The sequence below is a fragment of the Cervus elaphus genome, chromosome 20 (assembly GCF_910594005.1).
Source record: "Cervus elaphus chromosome 20, mCerEla1.1, whole genome shotgun sequence".
NCBI classification, from domain to species: Eukaryota; Metazoa; Chordata; class Mammalia; order Artiodactyla; family Cervidae; genus Cervus; species Cervus elaphus.
This window is the reverse complement of record NC_057834.1, coordinates 88,360,719-88,371,623: the sequence shown is the minus strand read 5'-3', so window position 1 is coordinate 88,371,623 and position 10,905 is coordinate 88,360,719. Positions and strand designations below refer to the sequence as shown.

Here is a 10,905-nt window from a genome sequence, read left to right as displayed (position 1 = left end):
GGAAAATGTGTTTTTAAAAGAAAAAAACATTTCTCATATTATACCTTGTAAATAGCATATCCAGATTCTAAGCTGATTCAGTTAAAGTCTCAAAAGAAACGTGAGTTTTTACTGCCTGAAACCTGATACTTTTTCCTGTCTTTCCGGAAGCAGCACAAAAATTCTTTAAATAGTGACCCTAGGAATGAGGAGGGTGGATCTCATTCTGTTTTAGTTGAAGTAACTAAATCAGATATGAAGCTTACACAAGTATTAGTCTGCCTGAGCTATTAACTATTGCATACTACAAAAAACCCCACAAAACTTATTAAAATCATCAGCTAAAGACATATTTAAGTCCTTTACTTATTTTAAAATATTGCTTTTGATATTTATGATATATAGTCTTTTACAATGTGAAATTCCTGGCATTTCTGATTGCAGACCCTAGGAATTTTGAAAATGACACAAATTATTTGACAATTTTAATTTAAACAAACCATATTTTAATACTGTATATCTTAATTTGAATGACTTGAAGTTGAAATTAAAATAACTAAAATAAGTATTTTTATTTGTATATATCTAATTTTAATAAGATACTTAATGGCTAGAATGATATTTTTGTTGCTTTTTCACCTAGAATGGAGTAAGTAAATGTGTAGTTATGATATTCTATGCTGAAATACTGGTTTCTTAATCCACTTGGCCTCTTAAAAAGGAAACAAGTATGGTAGAGCCAGAAGGAAAATGAATAGTTAATCGTGGAGGAGGAGAAAACCTAGCTCGTACTTTGACTAGAGGCAGCTGGGGAAGTGACGTCCTGTAGCATTTGCTGTTCTAGAAAGTGCAGAGACACGTAGTGAAAATGGGAGGATCTAGAAGGAGGCCGTCTCCCGTGTAGTGTATATTTATCTGTAAGTGAGCCGTTGGGGAAGGAATTAAATACTGAGACGCTGTCTGCTTGCTGCCTTAAGACAGCGAAGCTGAATTGCTGATTTGCTTTAACTTTTAAAATACCCAGCTTGGTTTATTTTTCTTAGAATCATTGTATTGCTAAGACTGGGGACGCTGTTTTCTTTCACAAAGGGAAATCTAAGTTCATTTCAAGGCACTCGAAATGGGGAAAGACTATTATTGCATTTTGGGAATTGAAAAAGGAGCTTCAGATGAAGATATTAAAAAGGCTTACCGAAAACAAGCCCTCAGATTTCATCCGGACAAGAACAAATCTCCTCAGGCAGAGGAAAAATTTAAAGAGGTCGCAGAAGCTTATGAAGTATTGAGTGATCCTAAAAAGAGAGAAATATATGATCAGTTTGGGGAGGAAGGTAAGAATTCAGTGTATATCTTTCTGTCTCTCTTTTTTCTCTGTCAGCTTTGTGGTTATTAAATTCTCTGACATTTCAAAAGTAGAAAGACAAATAATGGATAAAAGCAAGATTTCATCCCTGATCATATGAATGAATGTTACATAGCTATGAATGAAATGTACTTGTTTGCCCTTTTTTGGATTTTGACATTTTGTGTAACATATATGTTCTGCCATTAGATTTGTATTGTTAGCATTGTATTTGAAAAGAAACCTTAAATTCCCATACTCATTAAGAAATTGTGTCAAAAGTCTTATGCAACCTGTTTTTTTTTTTTTTTTCCCTAATGAATTTTCTGCCAGAGCCAATAAAGATTCTTCAGTCATTTAAAATCGTAAGATTGGCAGTTCAGATTCTGGGTAGTTTATATTTTATTCACAAAAACAAAAGTAGTTTTTTGCCTTTCTTATGGCAAAGCTAGTTTAGATTAAACAGGACAGAATCTTCTCTCTGAGAAGCCGAAGGCCCAGGCATTTAGCTGTAGTTGTTTTTGGCATTCTGCCTGGAGAGGAAAGAATTTTCCTGATGTCATAAAATACCAGAACAAGTTTTTAGCTTAATTGTAAACAGTAATTGTGTGCCAAGAAACTGAGATCTCAGAAATGCAATTTTTGACCTAAAATGGCCACCTCCTTAGAACAATGACTGATTTACTTTAAGATAACATTATTTCTTTTGAAATTTTACTATCTAGGTGTAGAGGAAGGCATGATAACTTCCCTTTCCTCTCCCTGCCACACTTTTGTTTCTTGGATTGTGAGATCTGAAACTAGTTGAATACAGTAAATGGGAGTAAAATTTAAGATTATCCTTTTATCATTCTGGATTTTAAATTGTCCATCATCACCATATAAATGTAGCTGTAAAGTAAGACTATTTAAAATTGCTAATTAACAGCAACAAGAACATTTTAATTTTTACAAGTTCTGGAATTTCAATTTTTTATATCAGGACTAAGTTATTTTATTACTAATTTTTCTCCCCAAATATTATTTTAAAATCATTCATTGTAGCTATGAAAACTTTTTTTTTTGCTTTGTTGCATCTAATGTTAAATTTCCCTAATTAAAAATCTATCTTAAAATACAATGAAGTGGTGACTGCTTATTTTGAGTTAAAGAGTTAAATTTAGTTAAGCAGGGTAATTGTGTAGAGGTGTTTTGTTTTTTTGTTGTTGTTGTTATGCTTTTTCTTTTTGATCTGAGTTGCCCCAAATTGCAGTTTCTGTTGCTATGAGGACCTGCAGTGTCAGGTTCCTGCAAAGTAAAGATTGGAAAAAGCAAGTAGTGGGCAGTTCAGTCCTTCTAGTTCCTTATGGTCCTACTACTCAAAATACTATGATTTGTTTCATCTCAAAAGCTAAGCAGGATTCTCAGATACTACTAGCTATACACTACTCTTTCTGAAGAAGTTATTTTGTAATTTTGTAAAGATACCTACAAACACAGTGTAACACTATGAATTCCCATGAAAAAGCAAATATCCATTGATTTAATCCATAGCTCACAGCCCAAATCTGTCTGTAACTAAACCATAAGATTCAGTGTTTCTAAGGATATTTATCTTCAGAATTTTCAAGTCACCAAATGATACATTTTTCTTGGCTTAACATTACCTCTTAATAGTGTTTTTCTTGAGTTATATTTCTCCAGTTTGATTTTTACTGAGCATCATCAGTGAAGTGAATTTTTAAAAAACTAAAACTGGATCATCTATGTACCCCAAATCTTTTATTGTTCTTGAATTAGGTAATTGATATAAGCAATAGAAGTAATAGTGAAGGAAGAATAAGTTTTTTAAAGCATTGAAATGTATTATTCAGAAATACTATTTTCTACTTATATTACTTTAAAATAGTTAAAATGAAAGTTATTTGATTATGTTTTAGAAATTATTCTTCCTTTACAGAAAAGCATTATAATTATTTATCCTTTATTCAAAATATCTCATTAAGTATACTGTTAAAACGTGGAAAAATATTTTTGTTTAAAAAAAAAAATATTTTTGTTTCTTTGCCTGTCATTGATCTGTTTGTGCTTGCAGACCTGGTTGCATAGCCCTCTGTGTTTCTCTAGAAGTAACAAAACACTAATTTACCTGATACACTTTTCCCCCTGAATTATTACATTCTCTTGTACAACCTGAAGCTGTGGGAATAAACCATGAACTGAGAATTGTATGAGTTAAACATGCTAAATTTGTATATTTAGAACCTAGGAGAGCCAGTGATCCCAGTATATTTGTGTTTTGAAAATGTCTAATATCCACAGTTTTAAATGCTGGGTTTTAAAAAAGCTGGATAAAAAAAGAGGTGTTTTAAATTTACCATATGACCCAGCATTTCCACTCCTGGGAATCTATAAAAGGGAAATGAAAATACAGGTCCACACAAAGACATGTACGTGAGTGTTCATTGCAGCATCATTTGTGATGGCCCCAAATGAAAATATCTGAAAGTATCATCTTTTAGTAAATGGATAAATGAAGTGTGGTATATATGTATACACACACAGACACACACAGACACACACTATTTAGCAATTAAAAGGACTGATTTAATAAAACATGCTTTGTAAATGAAATAACCTCAAAAATTATAAGTCATATGTAAATGACTGCATATTCTATTATTCCATTTATATGAAATGCTTGGAAAAGGCAAATTTATAGACAAAGAAAGCAGATCAGTGCTTTCTTGCCTAGAGCTAGAGGTGGTAGCAAGGATTAACTCCAAATAGAAATGAAATTACTCTTTGGGTTGATGGAAAGAAATGTTTTATAACTGGATTGTGGTGATGGCTGCACAGGTCTATAACTTCACTAAGACCATGGTATATTTACAATGGGTTACTTTTATAGTATGGAATAAATAAAACTTTTATAATAGAGACATTTCTCCATAGTTGAATAATTTGAAAACAAAAAACATAGAACTACTGAAACTTGAAATTGGATTTTGATCTAATTTCTCCCGAGTTTTAGGTTTAGTTCTGAATTGTTCTGTGAATGTCAACAGAAGTTCATATTAAAAGACTTAAAAACAGATTTTCAGTAACACATCCTTTTAGTGGCCTAGTTTTCTAACATTTCTTTCTCTTCATATCTTCCTTTTTTTTGTTTGTTTCACTCAATAACTTAAAATTTAAACACTGAAAGGTAGTATTTATATGACCAAATCTGTGTTTAGTACATTAATCTTTATACTAGCTATTAATCTTTATACTAGTTTGCTGCTTCTGTTCTTTATATAGTTAATTAACAATCTATTTACTATATATTTAAAAGAAATAAGTAAATTGGATTTCTATGAATCAAAACTTTAAAGAATCTCATTGTGCTAGTTAACTCTAAGTATTTTTATAAATCTGGATTTTTGCATATTAGATCTCCTTAAAAGCAGTTATTAAAGTCATATAATTTTTTTTCCTTGAAGTGCTAATTTTTCTCCAGTGCTGCTTCTTTTGATAAACTTTAATCAACTAATTAATGGATATCATTGTTATGAATAATATCCCAGGCACATGAATATTTTTTGGATTGCAAATTGGTTGGTGGCTTGTTTTTTAAATAATAGCAATCTTGGTACAACAAAAGTAAATGTTGACTCTGGGATACATTTCTTGCTCACAGGAAGTGATGATGGTATCTAGAAAAAATTTTGGATAGCATAGATAGTCTAGCTGCATACTAAAAGTTTCCATGAGCAGTCAAAATGTATGTCGTGAAAAGTTGACTGTATAGTTGATGACAGGCTTGTTCAAGTGCTGGGCAACGCCAAGTGATACTTGCATAATAATTCATGTTATATTGGTGTGAATTTTGGTAGGATTTTCAGTCACAGTAGTACACAGTTGACTGTTTAGTGTCAAAGCTTTATGGGAGGGTGTTTGTTATCTTTGATGAAAGTCAGTTCAGACAGTGTGTGAATCTTCTCAGGGACTCAGTAATCCTGCTTGAGTTACCATTTTTGGCAAAGGGCAATTAGGGAAAAGCCAAACCCATGATGTAATAACTTAAAATGTAATTCTTTCTTTTCATGAATCCATTATGCATCCAAAACAGTTAGATTTTGTCTTGTAAAGGGTTCAATTGGGCAAGCTAGTTTACTCAATTTATGAACTCTGTTAAATCATTATACTCTATTTGTGGGATGAAAAATGGAGTGATTGAAATAATTTAGTATTGGTTTAATCACATTGGTAATGACCTTGAGTTATATACATATTCTATCATTTAAAAAAAAAATCTGCCACTAACTTTTTAAAAAAAAATTTGGAGTTATAACTATGCCACTAAAATTTAGAGAAAGGAGTTTTGAATGAGCTGTATGTTAAAAGTTCTTGTCCTGCTTATACTTGTCATTGCTTTCTACAAGGCATATCCTGAGTGAAAGACGCCAAATAGAATAAGACATTTAAAACTCTCTGAGAAAGCATGCTGAGTGACTTCCGTAGAGTTTTTTACTGTTAAATTTCTCATATGTGTAATTATACTTTATATTGTTTTCGCTTCTGCCTTTTCTCTGTCTTGACACCGAAGACACATTTTAGTGTTTCTTTTGAACACTTTAAAAATTAGTTCTTCCCTGTATTCAACACACATGAGTGGCTGTCATTTTCAGAACTGTATTCATGAACAGTGCAAAAATGAATAAAATGTATTTCCTGCCCTCAAATTACTCACTGATGAACATATTTGAACCTCTTAGTTTAATTCTGTTGGATTTTTTTTTTTTTACAGTTTTATAATTTTTAGGTTCTGTTCCTGCTTGTTTCCTTGGTCAGGAATGCCCATAAGGATCATCCAGAAACTTTGCTGAGACTGGAATGATATAAATCCTTGTCAGTATTGATCCCTTAGAAAATCACTGTACTGTTGTTTTGTAGGTTTTAGTAGAATCTTTCTTCAGTATGTAGTAGAAAATGCTACTTCAAATATGTTATCTCTTGTGAACTGCTAATTGCTTAGTTGAGTCTTAGAGAACAGGATCAAAGAGTCACTGTCTTGGTGTTGGAAGCAGGTTGTCCATAATAGACAAAAATAACCAGCCCAAAGGTCTTACAGGTCAAAAGGGTTTACAGCTCATGATTTCAGTTTTCTTTTTACATGCTGTTGAAATTAATGCTATCATGTGATATGCCTAGATAAACAGTTTCATTATTTAGAATATGGATAGTAATTTAAGTGTCTAAAATTTTCTGTTAATGGGATTTTTTCCCTTTCTGCCATGAATGAATTCTGTTTTAATTCTTAAACAGTAAAAGATGATCTGAAATAAAGATAGTTATTTTGAATATGATATTTTATATCACTGATATGTGTTCACTGATTATGATGGTGCTCAAAGATTTAGGTTACATATTTCGTTTGCATTGATTACTGAAGATCTTTCGATTGACATCTTTTTTTTGTTGTTGCTATTTTTAAAATTATATTTAAAGTATAGTTGATTTACAGTGTTGTATAAATTTCGGCTGTGCAGCAAAGTAATTCAGTTATATATGTATGTATTCTTTTCCATTATGGTTTGTCACAGGATATTGAATATAGTTTCTGTGTTATACAATAGGACCATGTTGTTTATCCACCCTATATATTGTAGTTTGCATCTGCTAATCTCAAATTCCCAATCCTTCCCTCCCCCAACCCCTTGAATGACATTTTTTAAAAACCTAAATTTATATACTTCAGATCATCAAACCAGTAGCTTATAAGAGGTTCCCAATTTATATTTATTTTCTTTTTTACGCATGGAACAAAGAGTCGGGAATAAATTATTGTTAAAGATGGGGATTTGGAGAAAGAATCTGAAAGCTAAAAATTTAATTTAGGGTGGAATGATTGGTAGTTAAATGGCTGTTTTGTATTTAGTTATAATGGCATTTCTGACCAATATTAATAAATAGCAACCTAAGTTAGCCAAAGTTTATGAGTAATACAATTTTTGAAAGTTTAACTCTCAGGAGTTGTAAGCATTTTTCTAACCATGCTTATCTTCTCATTTAGGGTTGAAAGGAGGAGCAGGAGGTACCGATGGACAAGGAGGTACCTTCCGGTACACCTTTCATGGTGATCCTCATGCCACATTTGCAGCATTTTTTGGAGGTTCCAACCCCTTTGAAATTTTCTTTGGAAGACGGATGGGTGGTGGTAGAGATTCTGATGAAATGGAAGTAGACGGAGATCCTTTTGGCGCTTTTGGATTCAGCATGAATGGATATCCAAGAGACAGGAATTCTGTGGGGCCATCCCGCCTCAAACAAGATCCTCCAGTTATTCATGAACTTAGAGTATCACTTGAAGAAATATATAGTGGTTGTACCAAACGAATGAAGATTTCTCGGAAGAGGTTGAACCCTGACGGGAGGAGTTATAGAACTGAGGACAAAATTCTCACCATCGAGATTAAAAAAGGGTGGAAAGAAGGCACCAAAATTACTTTTCCAAGGGAAGGAGATGAAACACCAACTAGTATTCCAGCAGACATTGTTTTTGTCATTAAAGATAAAGATCACCCCAAATTCAAAAGGGATGGGTCAAATATAATTTATACTGCGAAAATTAGTTTACGAGAGGTAAGTTAGTAGGACATCAGATTCTGAAATCAAACAGAGTTATGCATGTAATCTTATGGGATTTATCTAAATAATAACTAACATTAATGTTTACTACACAGCATTCTTACAATTTTCATAAGAACCCTCTAAAGTAGTACTACTGTTTTGCCTCTTTTGTAGATAAGATTATATTTTCTAAGTAGTTATTTATACTAACAATTTAAATGCCAATTTTAAGTGCTAGCTAGATTATGTACTATAAGGCCTACCTAGTATGGATTATCTGTACTCTATTTTTGCAGTTTGTCAAATCTGCATTGTAATCTCATTACCTTAGTCCATGTATAAGATTTCTTCCAAAGTTGTTAACTTTTAATAATTATATAACAAACAAGGTATTAAAAGACAAAATAAGTTATGATGGTACTGCTTTAATACACTAGTTTGTATTTATTATATTTTTCTATTATTATTATTAAATAATTTTTTCTATTATTATTATTATTAAATATTATTCTATTCTGTTTCTCAAATTGGATTATAATCCTGCAAATATGCCCATGTCAGTTCCCTGCTTAAAATTCTTAAATAGCTTCATAGAGCATCTACCATAAAGTCTAAACTCTTTAGCTTAAACTAACAGGTTGTTTTTAATCTAATTTCTACCCATACATGTGCATACATTTCCCTAAGTTTGACATGTTATTATCTTGTACACCTCTGTCTCTGTCTGAGTTGTCCTCTATGGAACACTGCTATTCCTCGCTCTACTCAACACTTACTAATGGTCCAGTGCTTACCTCAAGCAATCTGTATTCCCAGAAGCTAAGGGGGGTACGTTGGGTGCCCTTTGTCTCACAAAAGAATTCTGCACATACTTCTCTGACAACTTTATACAGTACTATAATTACTGGTTTGCTTCTGAATTCTTTGTGCATTCCTTGTGGTGGGTCTGTGTTCATGGTCCCTGTATGTTCAGCATCTAGCAGAAATATATGGCATATATGGTACTCAGTAAATATTTACTGACTAAAACAAGAAATATATTTGTTGTCCTAACGTTTTCACTCCGGAGAAGTATGTAGTTGCTCCTATCTTTTTCTTTTTGATTCTTAATTTCTCCCTCTTCTCTTCTCCCATTCCATCCTTGCAACTTGCATAATAGCAGCCTCAAACAGTTCATTTCACTCTAGGACAATGTGAAAGACATTCTTTCCTCCGCTTTTCCTTTTTCCTTTTCCTTTCCTTCCCCTTCTCCTTTCCTTCTTTTGTAAACTATCTGATTATGTGTGTCCTGAAGGGACTTTTTAATAGGGAAAATGTCTTAAAATTATTGATTTTCTTTTGGAGGTTAAAAATTTACCTTAGAATCGTTCTTTACAGCTGGTAATATTTTTGTTTAGACTTTTATATTTTGAAGTTTGTTAATTTTATTTGGTTCATTTTAGGCATTGTGCGGCTGCGCAATTAATGTGCCAACCATGGATGGAAGAACCATACCTATGACAATAAATGATATTGTGAAACCTGGAATGAGGCGAAGAATTATTGGATATGGGCTACCATTCCCGAAAAATCCTGACCAACGTGGTGACCTTCTAATAGAATTTGAGGTTTCCTTCCCGGATACTATATCCTCATCGTCCAAAGAAGTACTTAGGAAACATCTTCCTGCCTCATAGAATGAAAAACTTTGTTAACCATATTTTGATAAGGCACTGAAAATATAAAAGGACTGGCCATTTACTGATGTAGATGTGAATTCTGTATAAAGACATGTAAATTATTTTGAGGGTTCATTACATTGCATGAATAGAGACGGGTCAAATAAAAAGGCAAAAGGGATTTTTGCAGTTAGAGATGAAGAGAAAACCACTCACTGTATTTTATTTCATTTCTCCCAAGTCAGAATTTTTTAGTATTTTGCTTACATGTAAAATTCATTTCTGTGGAGTTAATAGATGTATTTCTAATAAAGTACTAGGCTATTCAAGTACTTTATTTCTTATATATTTACACTGTCAGTGTGATAGGTTCTCGTTTATAATGGAAATTTAAATTCTTAACTAAACTATACATGTGATAGGTACTTCTAGAAAAGAAGAACCCAAGTTACTTGGAAATCTGGTTAACTAGATTAAAATCATATGAAATGCTGCTATAGGGCTGGTACCCATAAAAGAGTATCCTAATACATATATTTCACCCTTTTGAAGTATGCTGTAGCATTTCTTAATAACATAGTTATAATGTTCTTATGACAGACCTTTTCTTCATAAAAAGGAAATTAATGGCAATTTATCTCCTGTGGAAATCCCAATTGCCTGAATTACTGCTATTTTAGAAATAGGTTGTTTTTAAAATGCCATATATAATTTTATGCAAATTAACTATATATCTTGGACTTAATAAATTATAGGTACATTTTATTGTCCATTAGTTAAGGATAATTTGTTTGATAATAAACATGTTTTTAGAGGAAATATTGTTACTTGGAATTAATTTTCCAATTACACAGTCTTCTATAACTTACTCATAATATGCTGTATGTACCATATGCAAATTCCCTAAAAAGAATAAACTACCACTATGGTGTTAAACCAAAATATGGGGAAAATAAACACTAACTGCTGCTTATGAATGATGTTGCTACTACTTGTTATGCATATAAATATTTTACTTTTTCATATGTATAGATTGCATTTCTTAGGTGTTTTAATTTTTTAAATATATTTACGTTTAAAAAATTATTCTGTTTTCTGTTTTATAGCTATAGTAAGAATGATATTTTGAAACAAAGTTTTTGGTTCAAAAGAAATTTTCAGGATAATTGGTATACAAGGTTTATTGGACACTATCACCTTTTAGCAGAATATGGTCTTCTTTTAGAAATTCAAAACATATATTTTTTCAAAACATATACTTTACAGCTTTATTGAGATATAATTCTCATGCTAAAAAGTTTACCATTTTAAAGTACACAATCCAGTTGTTTT

At 31.8% G+C, this 10,905-nt stretch overlaps 1 protein-coding gene across 1 annotated transcript; it reads left to right on the top strand.

Annotated features, from left to right (window-relative positions):
* The first annotated feature begins 809 nt into the window (after positions 1-809).
* On the top strand, positions 810-10,659 carry DNAJB4 (DnaJ heat shock protein family (Hsp40) member B4). Its single transcript, XM_043877491.1, has 3 exons — positions 810-1,310; positions 7,359-7,927; positions 9,358-10,659. Exons 1-3 carry the CDS (start codon positions 1,100-1,102, stop codon positions 9,589-9,591), a joined length of 1,014 nt encoding a protein of 337 aa, XP_043733426.1. The 5' UTR covers positions 810-1,099; the 3' UTR covers positions 9,592-10,659.
* The last annotated feature ends 246 nt before the right edge of the window (positions 10,660-10,905 follow it).

Excerpts from the sequence above, each read along its gene's own strand:
- DNAJB4 (XM_043877491.1), top strand. The coding sequence starts at position 1,100 with ATGGGGAAAGACTATTATTGCATTTTGGGAATTGAAAAAGGAGCTTCA. Across the intron at positions 1,311-7,358 it reads TGATCAGTTTGGGGAGGAAG|GGTTGAAAGGAGGAGCAGGA; the intron begins GTAAGAATTCAG and ends CTTCTCATTTAG. Across the intron at positions 7,928-9,357 it reads CGAAAATTAGTTTACGAGAG|GCATTGTGCGGCTGCGCAAT; the intron begins GTAAGTTAGTAG and ends GGTTCATTTTAG.